The sequence below is a fragment of the Schistocerca americana genome, chromosome 1 (assembly GCF_021461395.2).
Source record: "Schistocerca americana isolate TAMUIC-IGC-003095 chromosome 1, iqSchAmer2.1, whole genome shotgun sequence".
NCBI lineage: Eukaryota > Metazoa > Arthropoda > Insecta > Orthoptera > Acrididae > Schistocerca > Schistocerca americana.
In genome coordinates this window covers 105,168,133-105,182,748 of record NC_060119.1, presented here as the reverse complement: position 1 = coordinate 105,182,748, position 14,616 = coordinate 105,168,133, and the positions used below count along the sequence as shown (strand labels likewise).

General features: G+C 39.1%; 1 protein-coding gene across 2 annotated transcripts in view; it reads left to right on the top strand.

Annotated features, from left to right (window-relative positions):
• LOC124549316 (GTP-binding protein 1) overlaps positions 1-14,616 on the top strand; it is a 152,985-nt gene that overhangs the window by 71,577 nt on the left and 66,792 nt on the right. For both annotated transcript variants that reach the window (XM_047125236.1, XM_047125237.1), the window contains exon 6: positions 974-1,137. In XM_047125236.1, the coding sequence (XP_046981192.1) occupies positions 974-1,137 (164 nt within the window). The remainder of the gene's footprint in view (positions 1-973; positions 1,138-14,616) is intronic.

The window sequence follows — 14,616 nt, the reverse complement described above, 5'->3', positions numbered from 1 at the left end:
TTTCTGCAATCTATTTAGCATATTCTAATCTTTAAAACTTCTGGGAAGGTTAAAGCTGTGTGCCCAGCCACCTCACCTTTTGCAGGCAGTACTCTTACTGCCTCCTGATCCACCATCACAGCTCTACTTCAGCCAGTACCTCATCTCCTACCTTCCAAACTTCCCAGACGTTCTCATGCTTAGGTTGTGGGATAGCACTCGTATAAGAAAGTATATTGCGGAGAAATGACTGTGCCATGTCACGGGATATCATTTCTAGAATGAATCTTTCATTCTGCAACAGAGTATACACTGATCTGAAATTTCATGGCAGATTAAAACTGTGCGCCGGACTGGGACACAGTGAAACTTGTGTTGCTCCAGAAAGAAATGCAATGTATGGAAACTTTAAAAAGACATTTTGTGTTTTCTTTGAGAGATAAACAACATGTGACAAAGAAAATGAATTTTATACAGAAGCTGTTGTGTTTAATTTGTACATGATGTATTCTCTTCTATTCTAAACATGTGATTGTTGTGTAGTATGACACTGCTGTACTGTGAATGATTGACTCCATTTTGTGTTCCAGTCTCTAGTCTCTCTCTCTCTCTCTCTCTCTCTCTCTCTCTATCTATCTATCTATCACTATCTCTTTCTCTTTCTCTGTCTCTATCTATCTATCTCTCTATCTTTCATATTATTAGGTTATTTTTTTAAAATTATTTTTTAAGGAATTTTATTTCACGTAACCCCAAGACAAGCTGAATGTTAATGAGAAAATAATTTTAGTGACAATATACAATGTTTACTATACTGTGTTGTGCTTCTTATTTATCTGTGCTCTATCTAATCATGAAAGTTTTCATTATGGTCATTGTATATGGTGTCACTGTATTACTTCTTGCTGGAACTGACTACCCCATATGCTGTGTGGTAAATTGTTGAATCACTGGAACCATTTTAACACAAATGAAATTTAGTTTATTATTGCAGGAAATGTTGTAAACAAGCCCGAGCATGGTTCACTTGACTGGGTGAAGATATGTGAACGTTCTTCAAAAGTGATAACATTTATTGACTTGGCAGGGCATGAGCGTTACCTCAAGACCACAGTATTTGGGATGACTGGTCATGCTCCTGATTTTGGAATGCTGATGGTGAGTTTCAGAGTACATAAAATGAATGCAGTGTGAAATACTAAGTTTATTTTTCCTTGGGCTGTGTGAAGTGGTGCGGTAATGAAGACACTGACAGGGCTCAGATTCTCATCCAGAAGTTCAGATATAAATTTTCTATGGCTTCCCTAAATTGCTTATGCCAAATGCTTGGATGATGCTGGACGCTTCAATGTATATAGAAAAAGACAATGTATATTACAGTTACAGCTACATTGTAGTTTGTTGACCCATTAACCCCGATGCTGGATGCAGTTTGCCATTCCTAGTGTTTGCTAATTATGTTTTGATCCAGAATAAATGCTGTATACTACGTCATCAGTGATCTGCCTTATACAATCATATCTAAACCTGCCTCTGTAATTCTTTCCTTCTGCCATCCCATCGTGTAATCATTTAATTTCTGTTTTCCCCGATTGTCCATGTTTCACACCTGCATAAAGCTATGTTCCAAACACAGCTCTTCGTGATTTTGTTTCTGGTTCCAAGATTTATATTTTTGTAACCTGTCAGCTGTTCCTTTCCATAGAAAGTCCTTTTACTTTGTACAGACCTTTGCACTCGTATCTTTTTTGCATCATCATTCCTCATTTATTCTATTTTACATCATTAATGTGCTCCTGGAAAGTCATAGGTGGAGCACAAATAATGGAAGGCATAGAGGTATCAGTTCATCTTATGGTTGAGGTGTCGACTGGTCGACAGGCACAGCAGCAAGATTAAAATTGTCACTAAGGTTTTAAACAATGTCCTTTCTCTGAGCAAAGAGGTCTAACTTTTTTTTCAGTTAAAACTGACAGCTCATCTTTTTTAATCAGACGTTCACTCTGGCTGCTGTAATTTTAGTTCGATAACAGCAGCATCATAATTTCCAAAATAAATTTTCATGTCTTGAAATAATAAGTTGTATGCTGCGTGTATTACTCTGGTGTGTTATTTAAATAGCATATATTGGCTTTTTACATTAAATCATATTAAGATTTCAGCTTACTGAAGAAGTTGTTGTCTTTTTGAATATCTATTCACGAATAATCATTCCACAAAAATGTTTAGGATTATTCTCTTTTGTTCATACATTTTGATGTAAGTGGGATCTTTCACACAGAATAACGTGAAGCTCTTGGGATTCTCAAGACGAACAATGTATGGTCATGCCTGTGAAAATAAAATTAGGCCAGCCTGGAAACAAGGCATCTAATAGGTGCACCCTACTTTCTATTATCACAGAAATTGCAGGATTACTTGTGACATTTTTTATATGAAAAAATTAGAAAACAGTTGAATCTCACAAAGTACATAAATAATAAGTCCATTAATTACATTTATTAAATTTTGTCATAATAAAGATGTTAGTTTTGCATTGGTCATTGATGAGTGGTAAAAACATTTGTTAGAAGCAGTGTGGGAGGCTTGTCTCACAACAGTTAACAGATAAACAAACAAATCCCACCCACAGCATGTCAGTCTGTCTTCATTTGCAAGGCTTCCTCTGCAGGGTGGTCTGTATGTGGATGTGGATATCTTCACTCGCACCGTTTCACTAATTATTACTTTGTGAACCTCATTTCAATTGGTTGGTGTATTACTGATTTTACTGAAACCTTCAAGCAGAAAAGCAACAGCAGATTTTTAATTTCTTTTACATACAAAGGGCACAGTAAATAGAGTACTAAAGCTAATTAGTAAAATGGTAGACTTCTGCTAATTTGAATAGTTGTAATCCTAAGTGTGTTTTGATGTCTTTAAGTCCTTTCACTGTTCTTTTGAAATGGTGGCCTGTGACAACATTTTTATACCACCAGCTGAGCCAAACGTCATAATAATGGTATGGTTGTCAATTCAATTTATGTAGTAAATAATTTTCAATGAAACTGATGGCCAGTTTTCCACATGATTTAGAACGCTAGTGAAAATGGGAGTACCCCTCAGAGTGTCAGTTTTGAAGGTGTACAAATCATGTTGATTGTACAGGACTGACATGAGGATGGTAGATGGTAGTTTTATGAATATTTTTGTTCATAATGTGTCATCTTGTGTCGCAAGTCCAATTCATTTTAGTACAACGTATGTTTTAGTACAACGTATTTTGGAGCTACAACTCCATTTTTGTGGACTCCATTCACGTTTTTTTGGCATTACATCTACTTGTATCACCTCACACTACGTGAATGACATAATTGTTCATTTTACATGAAAAACATCTTAAGCTAGATAAACAGAATGAATAATTAATGTTAATCTTCATTTGACTACAAAATGTTGTTCTGTTTCTGTGAGAAACTAATAGAAGTATTTAAGTTATTTTGTTTCTCTTGCCTGAGATGTTTCTTCACATAAAACTAAAAACTGTTTTGTTAATATACTGCTAGATGATAAAATGAAGCAGGTGAAATACCCAAAAATATCATGAAGACCTTGAAAATTGAGCTATAGCTTTGAAACAAATTGGATTAAAACAGGAAAATAAATAAAACGTTCTGACTGAAGATGACACATTACTAACAAAAATATTTTTCTCTTGTAAATAGTCGACTCACTGTCATGGTCCCCTGACATCAGGAATGTGCTGCCCACTATCCTTCCCACCCCTCTCACAGTGGTATTCCGCTGTCCGCCAAGCCTACACAATATTCTGTCAATCCCAACACAACCCTTGCTTGCTCCCAACCCCTTGCCGCATGACTCATATCCCTGTAATACACATAGATGCAAGACCTGTTACAAACATCCTCCCACCAACACCTAACCCAGTCCCATCACAAGCATCACCTATCCCAACAAAGGCAAGGCTGCTTGTGAAACCAGTCATGTGATCTACAAGGTAAACTGCAACCACTGTGTTGCATGCTATGCAGGCATGACAACCAACAAGCTGTCTGTCCGCATGAATGACCACCGACAAACAGTGGCTAAGAAACAGCTAGACCACCCAGTTGCTGAGAATGCTGCCCAACACAGTGTTTTCAGTTCAGTGACTGGTTCACAGCCTTTGCCATCAGGATCCTTCCCACCAACACCAGCTTTTCTGAATGTGAGAACTGTCTCTACAATATATCCTCTGATCCTGTAATGCTCCTGTCCTGAACCTGTCTTAGTTATTTTTCTTTACCCATATCCCCTTCCCTGTTCTCATTCCAGCACTACACAGCCCTCTATTCCACCAAACACCCACAGTTTTTGTACTTCTTTTCCCCCTTTCCTTTCCCTCTACCCCCCTCCCCCCACTCTCTACCCCTCCATCTCACCTCCTGACTGCACCTAGCTGTCCTACCCTCTCCTCACCACATTCCTGTATGCTCCAAGAAGCAGCATTTCACCATCCCCAATCCCTACCCTGCTATCCCTCTCACTCCTTGCCCCAGCCATCTCCTTGGCCAGATACTGTGGTCAGGTGTATGTGAGGTGCATTTGTGTGTATGTGTGTGTGTGTGGGGGGGGGTCTAATTCTGATGAAGGCCTGCTTGGGTGAAAGCTTTGTTTGCCAGTCTATTTGTTGTGTCTATCTGTGAGTTATCTCCACCGCATGGTGAGCAGAATCTATCCTTTCCATAATATTGTCAAAATGTATTGTAAAATTGCCATGATAAAAATGGAGCAGAATGTCTCTGTTATATTGTGTGTGAACAGGAAATTTTGGTATTAATTTTTACCGAATTGGGTAAATTTTTTGTCAGTTATGGTGCTATTTTCTGACTGCTTGTTTTTGAATTAGTTCTTTAGTTTTTCTTTATTTCATTATTTTTCATCGCTGATAGAAAGAAATCGAGAAGATACCATGTTGATTAATGCCTTTTCAGAGTCAAAATGCTGTATTTGTTGTTTTTGTTTTTATAGTTCTGTAGCAGCTTAATTAATGCATCATATTTAAGAACACTCCAAAATATGTCATTTTTGGTATGATTTGCTGTCTGAAAGTCTTGGGAAATAAGATTCTTGAAATAAAACTGTTAAGAGACTGCAGTTCATTGCAAGTAGGGCATTTTTGTCTGACACCTAAGGCATCTGTTTTGCTGTGTGAGAAATGGACGGGCGTTGTAAGGTTATATATAAACCACAGGGTTGAGAAAAGAATTAAAATGAAATCTCAATATTAAATAACTGTCAGTTGCCAGTGTTAGTAAACTGCTGCTCTCAGAGTTATGAAATTTTGTTGCGGGACTGGGAAAATGACAAATTTTATGAAATTTCATAAAAACCACCATTTCTCGTTATAGTGTAGAAAACGCTGATTTTCATGGCCCTAAGTATATCAAATGATGACCTTTGATTTAGGAAGTACAAACTTGCAACCAGATTTTTTTAGGGCAATGCAATTGGAAAGCAGTTAATATATTCTTATTCGTGTTTTATTAGCATATCATCATCATTTACTATTTCCAGCTCCTGTCTGGGCCAGTTTGGAACATAGGCCTCTCAACTTTTTCCTGTCCCCCCACCATTCTTCTCTCTCCACTCTGTTCCAATCTTCTCTTCTCTTCCTCACGCATTCCTTCACTCTAATGTCCGTTGTCTCTTGCCTTCTGCTGTCATTTCATAAGCATCTCTTGGTATCCAGCTAACTCCCATTCTTTTAACATGTCCATAGCATCTTAATCTTGTCGTTTCTATGATCTCTTACATGGGATTCACTTTCACAATTTCTGTCACTGTCTCATTCCTTACTCTGTTCTTGTTAATCATATCCTGCATCTCTGATTTCGCCTCACAAGCCTGTATCTTGCTCACCTGCCTTCTCTCCATTACCCATGTTTCTGAAGCATATGTGATTATTTGAGCATAATATATTTAGTATAACATATGTTTGCATTTTGGTGGTACATCAATGCTCCAGACCAGACTCCTTACATTCTGCAGGAGTCCATGGCTTGTCTTCCCCTTTCACCAATCTCCTTATCATTCCTTCTGCTGTCACCTAGGTACTGGAAACATTCTGCTTTCTTTAGTACTTGCCCTCTGAAACTTATATCCATTGCCACTGTACTCTTATTCCTCATTGACACCATTACTTCACCTGTCTTTGCATCAAAATTCAATTCATATGTTGTAATTAATTTTTAACTAAAACATAATCTTTTACGAGAAACTAGTTGTCCAAATTGAGGTATTTTGGCACACGTCTTTAATGAGGTAACTTAATTGTTTCAGAAGGCTGTTTTTAAAAAATGTCAGAAAACAAGTGTAGCAAGTAGCTTGGTGGAATTAACTCAAGAAAACTGTCACCCACAAAGCCTATTATCTCCCTGTGAATAAATGGTGGTTTTATTAGCAATGTTGAGGATTATTTCTAAAAAGGAAACCAAAAGTGAAAATTGAATCACACCATGACAACTGATATAGTAAATATACAACTGATATAGTAAATATAAGTTAAGTAATTGTTATAAAAATGAATAATTTCAAGCACTTTTATGTTTTAGCCAAAATGTTTGTTACATTACATCGGAATCAACTTTTAAGACATAAAAATTTTGGTGAAGATGAACAACAAGCTTTCATTTGGGAGCAGTTGATTAGATGGCAAAAATTAAGTTCTTACAGTCAATGTGGTGAAGAACAGAATTATATCACAACTGAAATTTTTGTGTTGGAGAGCTATATTTTTATGATATAAGGCATTGCAATGAACATCTTTGTGGAAATCCTTCCCACTTTTTGTTTCTGAGTTATGAACTAGGCTGTTTAATGCTGAAAATTCTCCATATGATTTTAGTGCTCTTTGTCATATCATAACCAAATCCAAAAACAGGGTCATAAGTGAAGTACAACACTTAGCACTGAAAGCATGTTTATCACAGACCAAAATTCAGCCGGAATAGGTCTGACTCCTGGATGGAGAGTGCTGCTATTTATACACATGTTGCATATTCCAGAATATGCAAACACTACACACGTAAGAAATTTTGAAAACCCTCCACAAATAATAAACACTAGATAACAAATATTTTTTGGCTATTGGGTTTGGTCTGGTGACCCCCAGCCCACCAGTCAGTGACACTAACCACTACTCCACCTGCAGCTGCAGCTGCATGCAGCATCGCTTCCTGCATTGCTCCCTCTCCAGGAGAAACAGTGACCTGACCTGCTGTTTTATTGGAGCTGACAACAGAATCTCAGCTCTAAATCTTGTCAGTGATTCCCTATATGGCAGCGGTGAAGATTCTTCGTGTTTAAGTGATGTTGTCATATCTTCTTTATTATGATGAGCATCAAAGGTAACCCTTCCCATTGAAGCTTTGTGATCATCAAGAAAACCTTCTTGAATGAGAAGCCCCCATTTTTGATTTGCATGTTGTGACTAAAATATGGCTTTATAATTCAGACATAGGCAACATATCTGCTCTTTTGTGTTATTGACGAGGGATCATAATTTTCTACTTTGTATGTAATGTCCGACAAGTGACGAAGGATACAGTATGGCCTCAAGTAGTGTTTTAGTAATGTTTCCTGTAGACCCACATTCCACTTACCTGTGAAAATCCATACTAAGTCTCCAAGACTGTATATCACTGACCGTGCTTGGTTTTACAGCACTCTCAGTCCTTGTACTGGGTGTTCGGAGAACATACGCGGGCCAACTGTGTTGCTCCTTCAGTCCTAGTGATTAGGTGTTTCACGTTTGCATCCTGAGTATCATCTAGTTGAATCGGGTACAGTGTATCCACTCTATTTAGCCTCACAGCCATGGAGCAGAAAGAACCATGTGAAGCCTGTAGTGTCTTGCTTCACTGTGTTATATGCTGTGTCATGGATGATAGTGTTGCATCTCAATCTGTCTGTCTGGTATTGTTATACACTGAGAGCATACCAGCCAATTTTTTATTAAAACAATCTGTGAGACCGTTCATCTGTGGATGGTAGGCAGTTGTTACCCTTTGGGTTATGTTGCAGTGTGAAATTATCTCTGCTAATAGTCTCCTTCAGAAACTTTTGCGTGATCAGAGACCATTGCACAGGATGCTTCAAACTTCAAAATAATGTCTTCTACAAGTAAGCTTGGATTTAGGGATCCTTGGTAGTCAGCTCAGCTTTGGTGACAGCGTAACTGGTGAGGTAGTCAGTGCAGACTGTTTGTCAACTTCAGGAGCTTTCTTCCTCCTTCCTTAAGGCTTCTATTATTCTCAGCAGTGCTGGATCTTCCTTCCATTCAGCAGCAGTGCCACTTAATGCAGTGGTAATTGTGATTTCATCTACACTGCTATATGCTGCAAAGGATTCCTTGTAAGGCAGTTATTCTTGCGTTTTCATCAACTTTTGTGCACCACTATGATGTCGTACTCCCAAAGCCTCAGTGCCTGTCTTGCCGTTCAACCCGACAGATACTTCAGGATAGTCAATCAGCAGAGTAAACAATGGTCTGTTATAGTGGTGAATGGTGTGCCAAATAAATATGTCAGAACTTGTTGACCTCCAGAATGGCTGTGAGGCATTCTTTCTCAGCTGCAGAGTAGTGCCTAGTTCGTTTCGGAGTTGTAGAGTACCCTGAAAGTGTAAGCTATCACCTTTTCAGCACCTTCCTGAATTTGCACTAGAACTGGACTGATCCCAAAACCGCTAGTGTCGCCGTGAAGTTCTGCCTCATCATTCTTGCCATATAATGCTAGGACTAAAGATGATGTTAGCTTCTCCTTAAGGACAGAAAGAAAAAAAAATCTTTCTTGCTCCTTGTTCCAAGAAAATTTGACATCTCCCTACAGTAGTTCTTGCAAGGGACATGAATTGGCACAGAAGTCCTTTATGAATTGCCGGTACTATGAGCACAGTCTGTGAAGACTTGTCACATCCTGAGTTTGCAGAAGAGTCAGAAAATCTGTGAGCGATCTTATTTTCTTCGGATGGTGACAGACTCTATCGCCATTAATTAGGTGTCCCAAAATTTTATTTCACACTCAGGCAGAGTCTGAATACCCTTCAGCACAGTTGTCAGGCACATTACACGTTTTTCACATGTCTTCAAAAAATGACATTGACATCCAGTTAGCAAATAAATGGTGTCCATTTTAGGTGACAAAGCGCGTTGTCAGTTATACACTCAAATGTGACTGGAGCATTATGTAGCCTAAACAACATAATTTTGAACTCGTAAAACCTGTTGGGTGTTATTAAGGGAGTCTCCTGGTCAGCCTCATCAGCCTTAATTTGTAGTAGCCTGTCTGCATGTCCATAGTTAAGAAGTACTTTATTCCTTTTAAACCGTCATCAATGCATGGCAATGGGCAGACATCTTTTTTCATCACTTTTTTCCCTCATTATTAGTCAACGCACAAACACCATGTGCTGTCCTCCTCCTTCACAAGGACCACAGGAGGGGACCAAAGACACTCTGAAGATACAGCTTTGTCATCCAGCAGCATCTTCTCAACTTACTCTTGAATTACATACTGTTCGCACAGTAGCACCCTATGCAAGCACTGCAGTATTGAGATGATGTTTTCTTATGAATCATGTGGTCTGTCTTTTTCTCCACTTCGGATATGAAAAAATCTGAATATTGATACAGAACAGCTTACACTCAATGATGTTGCTTGGTTGATCAGATCCTATCGGCAATTTGATAGTAGCTTTCTGTACTGCATTATGTGTAGTGATAGCAGTGCACAGTTCTTCATTCATGGCACTGAGCTGCCCTTCCTACAGTGGTTTAGTTGTTCCAATGCGCATACATTTAGCACTGAATTATGACTGTTTATGACAAATAATGATCCAAAGTTCTCCAATGCTTATGATCATTGCTGGTGTGTATATTTATTTTGTGAACTTTTTGCAACCTACTAAAGCCTTACAGAGTAACTGAGCATCTAGATTGATGACTGTAACACATCTAATTGATGATAGCTGGATAACAATGTTTTCAGTGGCACACAATTGCGCAGAGCAATATTTGTTGTGTGTCCTTATTGGAATAACTTTGTCAGTCTGAAGCTATGATCTTCCACAGTGTATGATTCCCTGTGATACCTGTATGAAGTCCCATCTGAGAATATCACAACAATATTCTGTTGCAACAATCAAGTCAAAGGGCTGTGTTCTGTTGTTGTTGTTGTTGTTGTTGTTGTTGTGGTCTTCAGTCCTGAGACTGGTTTGATGCAGCTCTCCATGCCACTCTATCCTGTGCTAGCTTCTTCATCTCCCAGCACTTACTGCAACCCATATCTTTCTGAATCTGCTTAGTGTATTCATCTCTTGGTCTCCCTCTACGATTTTTACCCTCCACACTGCCCTCCAGTGCTAAATTTATGATCCCCTGATGCCTCAAAACATGTCCTACCATCCGGTCCCTTCTTCTTGTCAAGTTGTGCCACAAGCTCCTCTTCTCCCCAATTCTATTCAATACCTCCTCATTAGTCATGTGATCTACCCATCTAATCTTCAGCATTCTTCTGTAGCACCACATTTTGAAAGCTTCTATTCTCTTCTTGTCCAAACTATTAATCGTCCATGTTTCACTTCCATACATGGCTACACTCCAAACAAATACTTTCAGAAACGACTTCCTGACACTTAAATCTATACTTGATGTTAACAAATTTCTCTTCTTCAGAAAAGCTTTCCTTGCCATTGCTAGTCTACATTTTATATCCTCTCTACTTCGAGAATCATCAGTTATTTTGCTACCCAAATAGCAAAACTCCTTTACTACTTTAAGTGTGTCATTTCCTAATCTAATTCCCTCAGCATCACCCGACTTAATTCGACTACATTCCATTATCCTCGTTTTGCTTTTGTTGATGTTCATCTTATACCCTCCTTTCAAGACACTGTCCATTCCGTTCAACAGCTCTTCCAAGTCCTTTGCTGTCTCTGACAGAATTACAATGTCATTGGCAAACCTCAAAGTTTTTATTTCTTCTCCATGGGTTTTAACACCTACACCAAATTTTTCTTTTGTTTCCTTTAGTGCTTGCTCAATATACAGATTGAACAACGTTGGGGAGAGGCTACAACCCTGTCTCACTCCCTTCCCAACCACTGCTTCCCTTTCATGCCCCTCGACTCTTATAACTGCCATCTGGTTTCTGTACAAATTATAAATAGCCTTTTGCTCCCTGTATTTTACCCCTGCCATCTTTAGGATATGAAAGAGAGTATTCCAGTCAACATTGTCAAAAGCTTTCTCTAAGTCTACAAATGCTGGAAACGTAGGTTTGCCTTTCCTTAATCTTTCTTCTAAGATAAGTTGTAAGGCCAGTATTGCCTCATGGGTCCCAACATTTCTACGGAATCCAAACTGATCTTCCCCGAGCTCAGCTTCTACCAGTTTTTCCATTCGTCTGTAAAGAATTCACATTAGTATTTTGCAGCTGTGATTTATTAAACTACTTTAATTTTCCTGTAGACAGTATCTATCTTGCCCCTAGTGAGATAAGCCTCTACATCCTTACATTTGTCTTCTAGCCATCCCTGCTTGGCTATTTTGCACTTCGTGTTGATCTCATTTTTGAGACGTTTGTATTCCTTTTTGCCTGTTTCATTTACTGCATTTTTATATTTTCTCCTTTCATCAATTAACTTCAATATTACTTCTGTTACCCAAGGATTTCTACTAGCCCTTGTCTTTTTACCTAATTGATACTCTGCTGCCTTCACTACTTCATCCCTCAGAGCTACCCATTCTTCTTCTACTGTACTTCTTTCCCCCATTCCTGTCAATTGCTCCCTTAAGCTCTCCCTGAAACTTTGTACAACCTCTGGTTCTTTCAGTTTATCCAGATCCCATCTCCTTAAATTCCCACCTTTTTGAAGATTATTCAGTTTTAATCTACAGTTCATAACCAATAGATTGTGGTCAGAGTCCACATCTGCCCCTGGAAATGTCTTACAATTTAAAACCTTGTTCCTAAATCTCTGTCTTACCATTATATAATCTATCTGATACCTTCTAGTATCTCCAGGATTCTTCCATGTATACAACCTTCTTTTATGATTCTTGAACCAAGTGTTAGCTATGATTAAGTGGTGCTCTGTGCAAAACTCTACCAGGCGGCTTCCTCTTTCGTTTCTTAACCCCAATCCATATTCACCTACTATGTTTCCTTCTCTCCCTTTTCCTACTCTCGAATTCCAGTCACCCATGACTATTAAATTTTCGTCTCCCTTCACTATCTGAATAATTTCTTTTATCTCATCATACATTTCATCAATTTCTTCATCCTGTGCAGAGCTAGTTGGCATATAAACTTGTACTACTGTAGTAGGCATGGGCTTCGTGTCTATCTTAGCCACAATAATGTGAGCACTATGCTGTTTGTAGTAGCTTACCCGCACTCCTATTTTTTTATTCATTATTAAACCTACTCCTGCATTACCCCTATTTGATTTTGTATTTATAACCCTGTATTCACATGACCAAAAGTCTTGTTCCTCCTGCCACCGAACTTCACTAATTCCCACTAAATCTAAATTTAACCTATCCATTTCCCTTTTTAAATTTTCTACCCTACCTGCCTGATTAAGGGATCTGACATTCCACGCTCCGATTCGTAGAACGCCAGTTTTCTTTCTCCTGATAACAACATCCTCTTGAGTAGTCCCCGCTCGGAGATCCAAATGGGGGACTATTTTACCTCCGGAATATTTACCCAAGAAGATGCTATCATCATTTAACCATACAGTAAAGCTGCATGCCCTCGGGAAAAATTACGGCTGTAGTTTCCCCTTGCTTTCAGCCGTTCGCAGTACCAGCACAGCAAGGCTGTTTTGGTTAGTGTTACAAGGCCAGATCAGTCAATCATCCAGACTGTTGCCCTTGCAACTACTGAAAAGGCTGCTGCCCCTCTTCAGGAACCACACGTTTGTCTGGCCTCTCAACAGATACCCCTCCGTTGTGGTTGCATCTACGGTACGGCCATGTGTATCGCTGAGGCACGCAAACCTCCCCACCAACAGCATGGTCCATGGTTCATGGGGGGCTGTTATTGATAGTTATTCTCGCATGTTCCAGTTGGTTGGGCTTATTTCCCATTTGTGTCCTTTAACATAATTGCTTTTGTATCATGGAACTTAATCTTCATTAGCTGATGAAGATAAGCCTTTGATTCTAATTGCACCTGGAAAGATTGGCCATGAATAACATCATCAGTGAGATTCCTTGACATCATGGCAGCTGTTGTCCATGGAGCGTTTTCATCTGTGGTGACCTCACCTTCATAGTCACCTTAGTTTTTGTGTATTGGATGTGTAGATGAACAGTTGCTAATTTTATATGACAGGGAATGGCTACAGCATTTTGGGCAGTGACCTCATCCAGGATAAGGCTAAGGGCTTCATCCCACAGATAACCTATAATCATACGCAGTTGTTTGGCATGAATAGCAATGTGCTGATGCTTGACATCATCCAGTGTAATAGTTGTCAAATACTCGTCTGCTTTATCTGCAGTAGAGTACGTGCCCAGGGAGTCCTCAGTGGAAACATACTGATTTGTAGTTCTCTGTCTTCCAAATGTCTGTCCTTCTGTGGGATGTTATACTTGCACAGGAGCTGATTGTACCAACATAGGTCCGATGCTTGGTTGTTGTTTGACAGCTGCATCATAAGTTCGCATTGGCAGAGTCTATTCTTCATGACGTATTTAATTGGGTATGAAAATTGGCACCATAGATTTAACCACTTCTTCTTCAACATTATCTATTACTTCATGGTGTATGAGTCAACATTCGTGGCTTATTTCTCTTGTGTACAGGGTCCAACAGTTCTGGCTGCCATAAAATACGGTATCTCCTCTCTTGTTAGACCTCTTTTGTTAGACTCTTATATGCTGCATTTCCTTGATGCGATGGCACCAATTGATGAATTCCTGTGTTGTTGTGACATCTATTACAAGAAGACCTTGTTAAATGTCCTCTGTGACTCCCTTCATAAAGTGTGAGATTTTGTCAGCTTCTGTCATATCCAGATTCACAATGTAGCATAGGGCCAGATCATTCTGTATGTAAGGTGTACACTTTCCCCATGATTGTGGGCCTGTTCTTTAATTATTCTTGCAGTTAGCAGACTTACTGCTGATCATAACCAATATTTTTCTGCAGTTCACCCTGGAATTTGCCACAGCTATTGAGTTTCTCTTCATTGTTCTCATGTGGTGACTCAGTTGAGTTCATTTAACCATTTTGTTGGGTCCTGGCAAGTGTCTCCAAGAAACTTTGATAGATGCATGCTGTACAGCTGACTTATTGCTGTTTTGAAATGGCTTGGTCTCCTGAATAGAAGGACCTTATGAACGGTATACTGCTTTTATTCTAGTTCCTGTCCTTGTAGATGATAGCTTTAAAAGTTGCCTAATTGGAGCCTCGCTGATGCAGATTTTTCGATTTATCCGCCATCTCCCCAAACCGTTGTCCCATCATAACCATAATCGAGTCCAAATCTGAAAGTAGAGCAATCAGTGAAATAAAACACCCAACACTGAATGCACAGTTATCATGAACACAAAAGTACACACCAAACAGAACTGCTCCTGGACTG